The sequence below is a fragment of the Hyaena hyaena genome, unplaced genomic scaffold, assembly GCF_003009895.1.
Source record: "Hyaena hyaena isolate Hyena2069 unplaced genomic scaffold, ASM300989v1 scaffold_611, whole genome shotgun sequence".
NCBI lineage: Eukaryota > Metazoa > Chordata > Mammalia > Carnivora > Hyaenidae > Hyaena > Hyaena hyaena.
Genome location: NW_024081242.1, coordinates 688981 through 703717, shown reverse-complemented (window position 1 = coordinate 703717; position 14737 = coordinate 688981). Strand labels below are relative to the sequence as shown.

Genomic DNA, 14737 nt, shown 5'->3' with positions numbered 1-14737 from the left:
GTTGACAGACAAAGCAGAATTATTCCTGAAGCAAGGTACTGTGTACTTAGTTGTGACCTATTATAGCCTACGAATGTCGCTTGCTTTTGAGTTGGATGAATAGGGAGAGTATTTTGTAGAATAAGCTTGAATATACTAAGAGAGATTTTAGCTGCCCGTACAGAAAGGTACATGTCCTCCATTAAGCTCCCCCACCCCCACCCATGTAATTTTCCTTATAAAATCATTTTAAGTATATTTTCCCCAGTTGCTTGCATGGAGACAATTTTAACTGTTCTAGTATTGTCCTACAGTGGTAAAATAAAATTGCTGGTAATTGTTGGCTTTCTCTGCTCACAGTATAGCAGGAGAAGATGGCTTGCATGGGGCTCTTTAATGTACCTCAGGGACATCTTCTGATTCTCAACCTCTGATTGCAAATTAAAATAACAAGGCTGTGGTATTGGATTTGATGTGAGGCAAAGCAGAGCAACTTGCTAATTTATCATGTAATATACAATTGCTGAGGTTGGGAATTTGTCCACTTGTGGTGCTATTCTGTGTGTTTAAATGAGGACCACTGTTTGCATCTAACCTATCATAACGGTTTGGGAGTGCTCCATTATCCTTTCAGCAAACTGATGGCAGAGTCTGGGCCTCACACAAATGATAAGATCAATAAGTTTCAAATAACTTGGATGAAATGACATGTGACTGTTCATTTAAAGAGATATCTTACTTTAAAAATCAATTTTGGCAATATTTAAAATTCTTACATTGACTGACGAGGCACTTTCGACTTCTGCTTTGTTTGATAATTTGGTTAAAAATATTTTTGTATTAACTTCAGTGAATAGTTAGTTTATATATGTCTTTTTCCTGATTTGCTCTTTCGTCTCCTACCATGGCACCTCTCTGAGACTTAATAATCGCTCTTTGACAGGCTGGCATGCTGCAGTGTAGAAGATTTCACTTTAAAAGCAAAATTAGGTTCCTGTTAAAACTTCCCCTGGAGATCTTAGGAAAATTTTCTCCCAGTTTTGGGTGCAAATGTGGGTCAGAAAGCAATTTGTTTTTTGATATTTCTGGAAATCCCAAATCACAACATGTCATTCTTCAAAAGCAGCTGTGGGCCCATACTGTGCACTGTCTATAAGACCCATTTTATACTGGGGATAATTCTGTGACAGAAAAATGTGACTGCAAGGGAACCCCAGAACATTTGTAAATGGTTTTGGGTGAAAAGAAGATCTGGTTCTCATAGTGCGGACAGTTTGGGTCGGGGAGCAGTTAATGGCTATTATGGAAAACTAGTAATGATGTGATGAACTCTGTAAGAGCACGTATCCTGGCACACATCGCCCTGTGCTGCTGTTGTTGCGCTCTTGGAGAGCCATTACAGTTTCAACTAAATCATACGTCAGTGCATTACTGGGGAGTATTGTGTCTTGAAAATCTCTAGTCCTGAAATAAAGCAAGGACCCATTCCTCTTCCCTCACCATCCATTCTGCCGTCTACAACTTCAAATCTAGTACAGTTTTGCCAGGAAAGACATGGAAAGTTAACTTGTGTTGACTACACAGTTCTCTTATTTTGCGGTCACACTGAGAAGCACCTCCACCTAATCTGACCAGTTATCCATCATCGTAGCTCTCCATTTTTGGTAACACCAGGTGGAAACTGACCAGGCTCTTCCCTGCTTGGAATAGTGCGTCTCCACCAGTACATCACCCGCTGTAGCCCAGCACTGATGTTCTCCAGTACTGGAGGCGTGTGTAGGGTAATAACGATAGCTTACATTTAATGAACATTGCTCTGGGCTCTGAACAACTCTAATAGAAGAAGTATCATTACCTCCTGTTTTGTAGATGAGGAAACTGAGGCTCAGAGGAAAGTTCAGTGACTAATGTAGAATTACCCCATAATAACTGAGTGGGCAGAAGCTGCGTTCAGAGGCGCCTAGGTGGCTCAGTTGGTTAAGCTTCCGACTCCAGCTCAGGTCATGATCTTGTGGTTCGTGGGTTCGAGCCCCGCATCGGGTTCTGTGCTGACAGCTCAGAGCCTGGAGCCCGCTTTGGATTCTGTCTCCCTCTCTCTCTACCCCTCCCCTACTTGTGCTCTCTCTCTCTCTAAAATAAACAAATGTTTAAAAATTTAAAAAAAAAAAAAAGCTGCGTTCAAGTGCACTTTTTCATAACTTCGTTTCTGCATTCTTCATTGAGTGTGAACCTTTGCACAAAGGGAGGACACTACCAGATCCACAGTGGGTCATCTCCGAGGCCTGAGCTTCCAGTTAGGGAAGTAAAATAAGATTGTTCAGGTAAAGTGCAGAGCATTGTATGCTCAGTGGCACCAGGATAGAGGGAGGAGTCCCTGGACAGTGGGGAAATTTCACAGGAGAAGAATGGAAGTAATGCTCAAGGACTGGCCATTTTACGCAGAGATTCTATAGTGTGAGCCAAGGCAAGGAGTTGGCAGTAGGCAAAATGTGGTGGGGCAGTGAGAAAACAAATCCAGTGGGGTGTAGGGTTTGGGTAAGGGAATGTGAGAAAGGGGGATGGGATGAGGCTGGAAGGAGTTGAAAGCCAGACCAAAGCATAACTTTCCTGTGGAAGGCTTACCACTGGGGGGAAGGGAGTAGAGGGCCCTAGGGAAGCTACGCTCGGCAAGTCTTTACACTGGATGTGGGAGAGAATGGAGTTGGGGAAACCAGGTAGGAGGCTATTATAGTAGGTCGACTTTGAGGTCTGGGCTTTGGTAGAGTTGACGACAATGGGAGTGTAAGGCCACTGGATGGATTTGGTGACTGATTGGAAGCGGGAGAAAGACCCACTGTATGTGTGATTCATGGGTATGATAATGGTGCATTTTTCTTTCTCCTGGGAATTTTAGACCCTTATTCTTTTCTATACGTTTGCTCCTTTGTATTATTTAATTGTTTGTTTTCACTCATTTATTCAGAAGATCTTTTGTTTGAGTGCCTTCTCTGTACCACCTATCCAGGTCTGGATCATTTCCATGTGTGCATCCTTCTAAAAACACAAATGTACACAAGAGAATAAGTTTGTGCTTAAGGTGCAGCTACCAGGAACGCCTCAGTTACAAGTGGAAATCGATCCCTTTTTAGCATGTGCAGACAGAAACCATTTTAGTTGAGACCTCAGAAATATAATTTAGCAATCAGAACCAATCAGCATTTGACACAATTTCGTACACAATGATTTCAAGGAATTAGTGATGCTGAAACCAAAGTAACAGGTGACAGATCTTTGCGTATTTTGGTAAAGATTTATTTTGCTACTGGACAGGCTGGCTTCATGTCTTTTGAACCCTCTACTTATAAATGTGGTTAAGGTAGGCATCTGAAAACTTAATGACCTTATTCCTGTTGGTTGTGACGATTTGGCATTTACTTGTGGCATTGCATAGTAAAATGACATGTTGCGTTGGCAGGGCCCCTTAGGGTGGTTTTGGGGGTTTTCACAAAAACCAGCCCTTCTTAGAGGTTGCACTTCCAAAGAACTACACTTCACTGCATTTTTTTGCCATTGACTTGCCAATGTAACTTTGGGCTGTGAGTGTTTTCCCAGCACAGGAAATAAAAATAAGCTCAGTTTTGTGTTTGTGAGTGATGCTTCAAAGTGAATTTATTCAGTGCTACTTACTTGTATTTGCTTTGTTTTTTATCACCCATTAAGGGCATAATTCAGTATGCAGTCTTGCAACTAAGATTGGCCCCATCATGGAATATTTTCACAGGCTCAGCCTACTTAATTTTAACAACATAGATGTTTCTTTAAAGGTAGATACAGCATAGTCTGTTAATATTTACTGGGGGAACAAAAGGTTAATGAAAATGTACTTGACAAAGCCAAATGGAAGCAAAGCAGGTATTGAATATGATTAAGGTCTCTTTCCCTCACAGAAAAGTTTTGTTTAAAATAAACCATGACCAGAAGCTTAATTATCAAAATAAAACAAGATGAATCAAGAGTTACAGGCTTCTAATATTGTTTTGTAGCCCCAGTTCCCTTCACACAGTTATCAGCATGTGTAATTTCCATGCATAATAGCACTAGTTATTGTTGTCATTTGTAAAGGGAGATTAACAGATAGTAAGTACAAACAAACCCAAATAAGTACTGAATAGAGAGGTGACAAAGAAGAAAAGACCTCTTTAATGTTAATTATAACTGGTGGGAAGTCTAGACAAATTATATTATCTGTTTTCTATATGATTTGAAAGGACATTTAGTTAGTACCTGTGTCAGAAATAGAGTTAGGTGTTTGCTTTAGAAACAGGTGAGGTGACAATTTAGCATCTCTGTGGTTGGCAGCTCACTAGTGAGTCATGAAGTTGTAGTAAATTGATGGAATCAAGTTTCCAAAACATCAAGAGAACTTTGAGCTTTTCGAATGGTATCTTTTAAAAATTAAAAAGTAACTTTAACTTCTGGGTTCTGCCCTAATAATTAGTAATTTATTGTCTCAAAACATGATGGTGGTTCCCTGTCCACTTGGTTTTCTCAAATTGTGTTTATAAACTGTGGTTGGCATTATTAGCTGGTAACTATTCCAAAGTGTGTGAAGCCTCAGACAACGACTATAATGGAGCAAAGCCAAATGAAAGATAAAGGGCTAGTCCAGTCCTGCATTTTTCATACATGGTTTGCTTGAATTCTACTGTTTCCTTTATTAATGTGCCTAAACGGGTACTTCGGGAAACAGCCAGTCTCACCGTTATTATTTATAGGCTGCATTTAAAATTCAGTACCTGCTGCTGTCGGCATACTCTCTCCCTGTATCCCCCATGACCATGACACGCTAAACAAGCCAACGTGTCTAGTTTCCTTCATTCTTAGGGGCCGTTGCTTGTGAACTGTGCTCTTCACAGTGTTTTTGAAGGAAACATAAATATGTCATTAAATGCACCTGTCTATTGTAAAGGCATCTGAGTTTCAGAAATATTAAAATGTGTCCTCACATCCAGAAAATGGAGCTACAAGCCCTAAGAATTGGAACAAATAGTTGCCAGTGACTCAGAACTATGGTGGTAGTAGTTTTTCTCAGGTAGGTAGGATCCACACTACTCCATCCCTTTTCCATGTTGTTGGGCATTCATGGTTGGTACCGTACAACTTGGTTCTTAAAGCCAAACCTTACTGAGTTGTTTTTCATGTGGGCGTGAACCTCGTGTTCCTATTTAGGTTGTCATTTCCTAAAACTCTGTACCTGGTGCTTCTTTGGCTACTCCCTGTAATATTTAATGTAATTCTGGACACATATTAAAGGTTTTATAAGGACTCCTTGAGATCCTCTGTCTGAAAATTTTAAATATTAAAATAGTTCGGTGTATTGATTGAAGATAGGAATGAAGTTCCCTGTGAATGTATCGACTAGATGAATTTTATAATCTTCAAAGGTAGTATATTTTCTTTTAGTCGAAATATTCTACAATATAGTTTCTTTGGATGTAAAAGCCATAACTGGAACTGAACTGATTTTTGGTGCTCTCTTTTGAGTCTGGTTGTAGTTTCTTCCACGAAGAACCTATTCTGAGGAATGAGGTCACACAGCACAACAATGAGTGAGGACATCCCACAGATTTGTATTAAAGCCACGTGGCAGTGTTAATAAGTGGCAGATGAAGGTCCCCGATTTAACTAAGTGACATTTGTGTATATAGTGCTCTTATCTAGGGGGTAAAGACCATCGCTCATTCCAGACAAGGGGAACGGGGTTAAATGGAGTCATTGATTGTTTCCTTCATCACATTGCACTCTCTGCCTAAGTGACCTTTCCTGCTTCCTCCACCTACCAAATTTCTACTCAGTCTTCCAGACCAGCTCCAAAGTTGTGCCTTTCCAAGTACTCCAAGGTGCAAAGACAGTCGGGTCCCAATTTCCTCTCACCTGGGTGGGAGCACTAAGCAACAAGGGAACAGCCCTGTTCACCTTTGCACCACAGCCCTTCAGCCTGCTTTGCTTAGCCTTCTTATGCCGAACACGCGGAGCGCTAAGCCCACAGACCCTGGGGCCTCCCTGAGAACACCTGAGCTTTGCTCCTCCCCTTGTGCGGTTCTGTCTCCCTTGTTCAGCAGATATGTTTTATAGCAAGCATGATACTAATTTAAGATAACGCGTGTTGTCACACCTCTAGGAGAAAATTCAAACAAGGGCAGCAGGAGAAGGTAATTGAAGAAGGAAAGTGAGAAGAGAGTCTAAAGGCCAGAGCAGTGGGCAATGACTCGGACCCCTGAGAAAGAGTGGTCAGTCGAGATTGTCCTTGAAAACATTGCAGCCGGTTTTATGCCTCAGAAAATGTGTATAGAAGAATCTGCTTTCATTTTAATTAATTGCTTACTTTAAGTGTGTCTTTGATGCGGTGCACAGCTCTCAGCACGCTAAATGTATTCCATCATGACAACCTGTAAAGTGGGTACTGTTGTTGGGCCCATTTTACAGAGAAGGAAGCTGAGCACAGCATTTTAGCCACTAATCAGTGAGCTGTTGGGAAAGTCATTAATTTCTACATGGTATACTTTCCTTTAGTAACAGTCTTTACTAATGCCCGAAAATCCATCAATTTACATTCTGTGTGTAATCTTATAAGCGTTTACTGTGAGGTTTTGCTGTGAGCGTGCGTCGGGGGTAGATATTAAGAAGAAAGGAAGACTATCTCTTGGAATCTTTTTTTTTAACTTGACAAGTTTCCTGAGTGTGTTAAGGTTGAGACATAGGTCTAAGTGACATGTCAGGGAAAAAAGGTAAGGAACTATTTCATAATCTCTTAAGGAAGGTTGGGATGAAAGGAACCTATGTTGATAACGAAGGAGGTTTTTACTTGCCTTTGTTTGATGGTGGTGATAAGACTCCAGTGTTCTCTCTTCCGCTCTGCAGGGCTGGTTGATGTGCGAGGAGCCGGCGTGTCGAAATCGAACTCGGCGCCTTCCTCTTCACTTCTCTCGAAACGGGCCTCTTTGCCAAGTCTGCATGAAAGCTACGCTTCAGCCAGAGGTAACAGTCACGTGATGCTAAAGAGCTGTGTAGGGGGGTGAGGGTCTGCGGTCGCCTGCTCTGGGGGGGCACATTTGTGCTCTTTGCCCTCTGGAGCCACCCTACTACCACACCCATGTGTTTTTACAAATTCTGACTTCACAGAGATAAATGCTTGATTTTTTTTTTCACCTCATGAACAATACTGTATTTCTGTCTAAAAGAGAAACTAACGAGTTCTCATAGGAATTGCTCTGATTTCCCTGGTGGCCACTTTACCGTGACACAGAAGAGACTGCTTTGGCAGAAACCATCATTCTCTAGATTAGGGCAGAACTCCTTTAGTGAGGGCCAGAAAACCTCCCAAACCTGCGCCCTAAAGGGTTCATTGCATTTGTGTGGGTTCCGTTGTTTCTAAGGGACTGCGTAGGTGAGCAGCTCTCTACCTCAGTAGGTACACCTGATGGAGGAGTTCAGCTTGCGTTAGTGACTCCCAAGTAAAGGGCGCATAGTCTGGAAACACTGTGCTTATAATTAAGATGCTTTCCTTCTGTTGCCCCCTTGGAACATCTTCAACCCAAGTGGCATTTCACTAACTGTAGGGAGAGGAATATTTGAAGGTGTTCATTGCAGAGAAGGTTTGGTGATCAGGTACATCTAGCAAACTCTGGCCTGACCAGAGTTAAACAAGCTTATTGCACATTGAGAACCTGTAAAATGATAATGTGCAGTCAGTCTCACCAATACAGGGCTGTAATGTGCCTCACTTTCCATATTTGTCTGGCCTGGCGATCTGTAAAGATTTTGGTGAGAAGAAAGTGGGAATGGAGAACCTGTTACTTATTCTACTTTTTTTTTTTTTAAACACCAAGGCAGAGTTCTATAATCAAGTCTTGACTTCAGATCTTTTCATTGAAAAGAGTTGGTATGGGCTGGTTTTAGGAAAATATTTTAAAGTTCTTATGGCTTTTAATTTTAAGGTAACAGATCATTTCACAAAATTTGGTGAGAAGTCAGGAGCTACAAATGGCTACTACCGGTATTGTCTGTTCCCTTGTTCTTTTGCATTGCTGTGTGTTTTGTTTTGTTTTTTTTTAACATGGTTTCACTCATGTTGAAAATAGGCTTTTGTATCACGTTTATCTTTTGTCAAGCCTCTGTGTTGTTACATCATTTTCAGTATCAAATCCAAATTAACCATTTCTCTTGTTGGGCATTTTAGACTACCTTTGCTCTCTTTATTAGAAAATTGTGATGACTCTTCCTGCCTACATTATTTGTTGTTATTTGAAATATTTTTGGAGGATAAATTCTTAACCGACAGTGTATATCAAGGTGCCTAAATACAATATGGTCATGATTCATTTTGCCACACTGCTTTCTTAATGGGTTATCTCACCTTAAACGGTAGCCAGTATTTGATGAATGTGTGGGTTTCACCACTCCTTTTGTAGCATTTGACGTTATCATTATTTTTAACTAATTTGGTAAGTATAAAATGTTCCTTGCCTTATTTTGTATATCTTTGATAGTTAGCAAAGTACAATATAATTTGTTTAACAAAAATATGGGACACGTAGTGAGAATTAGCTCTTGTACTGAGTTGGTCCCGTCCCAACCAGCCCTTAGATTAGCAGGTGCAGGAAGAGAACAAAAGTATACATGTAGTGTGACTCATCACTCCACTCGTAGACTGTAGGGGAATCGCCTTGCTTCATGAACCATTGCTGCCTTTGAGACCTTTTAAGCAGCTAGCTCATCAAGTCAAGCTCAATGAAAGCTGAATTGCTTCTTAGAAAGTCAGCTGGTTTTATAATTCCATTCTTGGTGAGAGAAAGTAAAAGGAGAATGGATGGCTAGCAGATTGATAACCTTCCAGTAAACACTGATGATGTTATTGATAGGTTATCATTTCTCATGTAGTATCTTTTTTTTTTTTTTTTTAATGAATGAGCCAACACTGGCATTTTGAAGTACTTTTTTTCCCCTTCATATCCTTGACCTCATAATGGTGACATTTTAGGCAGGCATTTACCCAGGTTATCAGTTACTTTTGCCAGGGAGGACCTTTAATAGCATAGGGTCATATTGCATGGGCCATATTCCTGCTCGGAATGTGACCGTTTAGGATACCTGGAGGTTCAGCACATCCTGGTTGGTGATACACTCTGTAACTGTTCCTTACAGGGACCTTGACAGTGGGCCTGGGCCAAAGCACACTCTTAGGCATTCCATTTGGAATTGCTAGGGATGAGTTGAGCATTTCTTTTCTTTCTTTTTTTTTTTTTTAATTTTTAAAAAATGTTTATTTCTGAGAGAGAGAAAGAGAGAGAGATAGCATGAGCAGGGGAGGGTCAGAGAGAGAGAGGGAGACACAGAATCTGAAACAGGTTCCAGGCTCTGAGCTAGCTGTTAGCACAGAGCCCGACACGGGGCTTGAACCCACAACCATGAGATGATGACCTGAGCCAAAGTCGGACGCTTAACCAACTGAGCCACCCTGGTGCCCTGAGTTGAGCATTTCTTAATTCTGTTGATGAGGTTCCTGGGCTTTCCTAGTAAAAGGAAAAAGCTGTATTTTTCCAGAGACCGTTGCATAGAAACTCCAAAATCAGTGGTAGAATGGATAGGATCATTGTACTTACTCCGTGGTTTTCTAAAGTGTCTATTTTGCAGGACTATGCTTATTTGAGCCTTTAGTTCTAGGGTGCTTATCTCAATCATACATTACTTTCATTTAATAATTATTAATTGAGGGTCACTTGAATGGCTCAGTTCTTTAAGCGTCCAGCTCTTGATTTCAGCTTAGGCCATGATCTCATGGTTTGTGAGTTCGAGCCCTACATCAGGCTCTTTGCTAACAGCATGGAGCCTGCTTGGTATCCTGTCTCCCTCTCTCTTTCTCTCTCTGTCTGCCCCTCCCCTGCTCACTTGTGCTCTTGCCTGCTCTGTCTCTCTCTTTCACTCAAAAATAAACACTTAAAAAAATCATTTATTGAACACCTATTATATCCTAGGCACTTTGCTTGAGGCTAGGGACAGAACAATGAACAGGACATTTCCTTATTTATAAGGCTAGTTTCACATTATGTAGATGATATAAGATTGATAGCTGGGCAAAAATAGGTATTTGTAAGTATCTGGACAAAAGCACCAGACTTTCGCAATGCTAGACTAGTGAGGGCTTTAAAAACGTTGTTCAAGTTTGATGGAAAAGCACTTGCCTCTTACTGTGCCAGTCTCCTCTCTACATAATAAATCTATCCTCATTTGGTCCTGGGTTGCATTTGTCTTGAGTACTTTACAGGATTGACTTGGTATGAAAGTTGGCTCTTCTGACTTATATTACCAGAGTCATGAGAAAGAAAGCTGGGACAGTTTGGTTCTCAGGACTTGTTTTATTTATTTGTTTGTTTCTTTTAATGTTTATTTGCTTTTGAGAGAGAGAGAGAGAAAGAGTGTGAGTTGGGGAGGGGCAGAGAGCAAGAGAGATACAGAATCGGAAGCAGACTCCAAGCTCCTCGCTGTCAGCACAGAGCCCAATGCGGGGCTTGAATCATGAAACCTGAGATCTTGACCTGAGGCCAAGTCAATAGCTCAACCGAGTGAGCCATCCAGGTGCGAGTGTTCCTAGGATTTTAGATGTATCTCTCATCTCAGGTAACTTGAGGGAGAAAATTGACTTTTTTTTTTTTCATGTTCATGGGAATTTAACAGCATCCAGTTGTTAATTATTAAAAATACATTCTCGGAGCACCTGGGTGGCTCAGTCGGTTGAGTGTCCAACTTTGGCTCAGGCCATGATCTCAGAGATCATGAGTTTGAGCCCCACTTTGGGCTCACTGCTGTTAGCCTGTCAGCACAGAGCCTGCTTCAGATCCTCTTTCCTCTTCTCTCTGCCCCTCCCCGTCTTGTGCTCTCCCAAAAATAAATATTTAAAAAATTTTTAAAACATATTCTCTGTTACATAGGAAGTGCACATAAATACAGAATGAAAACTTCGATATATGCCTAAGTTCCAAAGTCAAAAGAACCCTCTTTGACATTGGAGGTAGAGACAAGACTTTGCCAAGTTCGAGAGTGAATATTTTAATATCTCTTTAAGGATACGGTTTTGACTCCTTAAGGTGGCCAGATATGTTTGGCTGTGAGATGAACCCACAGGGGATTCTGTATCCTGTAATTCACCAAAACCAAAGGGCTTGTTTTGTTTGGTTTGAAGTGTAGAGCTAAGATTTCAAGCTAAATTAAACTTTTTCTCACATTTCTGTTCCTGATGTGGAGGTGAGAGAGCATCTAAATGTGACTCTCTGGACTGTGATAGAAATGACTGGGGAAGGGGCACCCCTCATGGGGTAAGGCACTGCGGTGAATCTCTTTATTCAGTTGTTTATCAACTAAATTTCTTGAAGGCCACTTATGAGGAAAGCAGTAGAATAACTTCAGGTTCTACTTCAAGATACCTTTAGTGTTTCTCATGTTATCCTCAGTTGTAAAATTGTGAAAATTTTTTATAATGGAAAGTGTATGCTATACAGGGCTTTGGCCTTCAAAGGAGAAGAAGGGTAATATTGAACTTGTAGCCATTGTGTGTTACAATTTCAGAATGGCTGCGGCGGAACAAATTGTTGATTTGATAAGTAGATGAGGGACAGTGAGGATTTTGCCCCCCTACCTGAGACAGTGTCTTATTTCTGCATAAGTAGAAAGCATGAAAACAACTCTGGTCTCTTCGGGCAGTAATTATGAGTTGTGCAAGAAGAGAACCTTACAGCTCTGATAGAAAGTCTTAAACATCTGGATCTAGTCATTATTCATCCTCTAGGAGAATATGGGATTTTTACCAAGAAGGGTCTTTTGGTCTTGTCCATTGTGATTTTTTTTTTTTTTTGAAAGGCAGAAATACCTTTATTTGACAATCAGCAATTAGTTCTCATCCACATTAACGGTCTGTAGATTTTTGAAAGTGGTGACAGGTACGTAGGTAACCAACGTATAGAGCTTGTTTGGTGAATCTTCATCCTCGTTACGTTTTCTGGACAACCGCACACGGATACGGTATGGAACATTCCTTATTCCTTTGGCCCAGACAGCTTTGTTGAGCCTGGTGTCAATGCGCACATCTGGGGCTCCCATCTCCTTCGTAGCACACTTCCGGATCTCTTTGAGTGCCCGAGGGGCACGCTTCTTGAACCCCACTCCATGGATGCGCTTGTGAATGTTGATGGTGTATTCTCTGGTCACTACCTCGTTGATGGCAGAACGGCCCTTCTTCTCGCCACCCTTCTTTGCGGGAGCCATTCTGCCGGGCCCGGGTTGGAAAGGAAGAGCACGAGGTATTGTGGGAGAGGGAAAGCGGCGTCTCGCGTACAGTTTTGTCCATTGTGATTTTGATCTGCATGTTTGTTGATGCAGAGTTCACTCAATTCTACATACTGCTTCTCTTACCATGAAGCAGATACTAGCTTTTGTTGTTCTTTTTATTTTTTTATTTTTTTTATGTCTTTATTTTGAGAGACAGAGAGTGAGCGGGGGAGGGGCAGAGAGGGAAACGCAGAATCTGAAGTAGGCTCCAGGCTCTGAGCTGTCAGCACAGAGCCCGACTCTGGGCTCGAACCCACGGACTGTGAGATCATGACCTGAGCCCAAGTCAGACACTTAACTGACTGAGCCACCCAGGCACTCCGCTAGCCTTCTTTTTCAATATATTTTTTTCATCAAGGTGAAGTACACATAACAAAATAAACCATTTTAAAGTGATTCATGTAATGGCATTTAGTACATTCACAAATATTGTAGGACCACCACTTCTGTCTAGTTCCAAGACGTTTTCATCACCCTAAATAGAAAACCCTGTACCCTTTAAGCAGTTTACCCCATTCCTTCCCTTCTTCCAGTCCCTGGGAACCACTAATCTGCTTTACATCTCTATGGATTTATTTGGAGTCATAGAATATGTGACCTTTTGTGTCTAGCTTCTTTCACCTAGAATGTTTCTGAGGTTCATCAGTGTTGTAACCTGTGTCAGTACTTCATTCTTCTTTATGGCCAAATAATGGTCTTTTGAATAGATATACCACAGTGTGTTTATTCATCCATCCATGGACATTTGGATTGCTTTTTTCAATAGACTTTAAAGTTTATTTTTTACGTTTGACCTAAATTTGTGTTCTGTGGTTCTCTTGGTCCTAGTTCAGCTGAGTGATACTGCATAAGGCTAGGCTGGCCCCTTCCTCTCTTCCTGTGTTTAATAAGCATTTGCCCAGCACCGGCTCTGCCTGCTTTGAGAGCTTTGTAGATATTTGAAGGTAGCTATCTTCCTGTGCCTTCTCTTCCTCGGCCCAATTTTCCTAGGTCTTCAACCATTTCTCTAGTGCTCTGCTATCACAATAATCATCCTGGTCTAGAGTTTGTATCCCAGTCAAGTGAGGATCCCAAACCAGCACATAGCCCTTCAAGTGCTCTCACTAGCACTACTACAGATCAGAATAAACCTTCTGCTGCTGACTTTCCTAGGTAGTAAGTTTCTCTGAAGTCTATTTAGGGTTGCCTTGACTCTCTTGGCATCCATATTCACAGTGTCAGTTCCTTTTGAACATTCCCTGTACTAAACACGTAATTTTTTTTTTTACATGCAATTGCCAAGCCATGCCTTACCAGATTTTCCAAGTGGTTTATTTAAACCTATGTGTACAACTCCGTTAGTAGCATATTAGTTTCCTAGGGCTACTGTAGTAAAGTACCTCAAGGTAGGTGGCTTAAAACAAGAGAAATTTATTGTTTAACAGCTCTGGAAGCTAGCTAGAAGTCGGAAATCCAAGTGTCAGCAGGGCTTTTTCCCCCTCAGATCGGTAGGGACGAATCATTCCTTGCCTCCTCTAGCATTCAGTAATCCTTGGTATTTGTTGGTCCGGGCCTCTAGGCGCATCACTGCAGTGTCTGCATCCAGAGTCACATGGCCATCTTTCCCCTGTGTAGTCCTCTTTGCTTCTTCCTATAACAACACCAATCATATTGGTTTAGGGCCTATGCTAATCCAGTATGACATCACCTTAATTTGATGTTCTGTGCCAAGACCCTATTTTCAAATAAGGCCACTTTCACAGATAGTGGGGTTTAGGACTTCAACATAACTTTTTAGTATATGTGCTGCCGAAGCGAGCACTCAACATAACTTTTTAGGGACACAGTTCAATCCATAACAACTAGTAGTTATACTGTGCTTAGGGAAACGGAAACCAAAAGTAACAGTAGCTTAAACAGAATAAACATTTAATTCACTACGAATCTTAAATTTTTTTTATCACAGACAGAGATTCAGGTGTGAGCAATCCAGGATTGCGATGGTGGCTTCCTGGTGCCATCATGTGCACAGGTGCCTCCTGCCCTTCTGTGTCATCAGCAGTGCCAGGCTTTTATTCTAAAGGTCACAGTGTGGTGTGAGGGGGCCGCTCATGTTCCTTCAAGCCATCAAATGCTACAAGACTGAGGAAAGGTGGAAGAGTCAAAAAGATACACCTCCCACCCAAGTCAGTTCTTTGAGTGGCCTTTCCAGGTAGTACCACCCAATACCTGTGCTTACATTTTGGGGACTGGAAATTAGTCACATGGAGATAATAGCTTATTTGTTACTGAAGAAAAAGAGTAGACTGGACACTGGGGGGCAACCAGCATTCGCTGTGACCAACACCTTCCAGTGAACCCTGGTAAATGTTGCCTTGCTGTGCCCAGCCCATCACTGCCCCCACTGCGGGCATTTTGG

General features: G+C 41.5%; 2 protein-coding genes across 2 annotated transcripts in view; one reads left to right on the top strand and one right to left on the bottom strand.

Moving 5' to 3' along the window:
• Positions 1–14737, top strand: part of POLA1 (DNA polymerase alpha 1, catalytic subunit) — a 306108-nt gene that overhangs the window by 192868 nt on the left and 98503 nt on the right. Inside the window, exon 35 of the mRNA XM_039257241.1 lies at positions 6880–6996. Coding sequence (XP_039113172.1) covers positions 6880–6996 — 117 coding nt within the window. The remainder of the gene's footprint in view (positions 1–6879; positions 6997–14737) is intronic.
• LOC120248767 (60S ribosomal protein L31-like) lies at positions 11871–12291 on the bottom strand. The gene has a single exon (XM_039257242.1). It carries the CDS (start codon positions 12274–12276, stop codon positions 11902–11904), a length of 375 nt encoding a protein of 124 aa, XP_039113173.1. The 5' UTR covers positions 12277–12291; the 3' UTR covers positions 11871–11901.

Excerpts from the sequence above, each read along its gene's own strand:
- LOC120248767 (XM_039257242.1), bottom strand. The coding sequence starts at position 12,276 with ATGGCTCCCGCAAAGAAGGGTGGCGAGAAGAAGGGCCGTTCTGCCATC.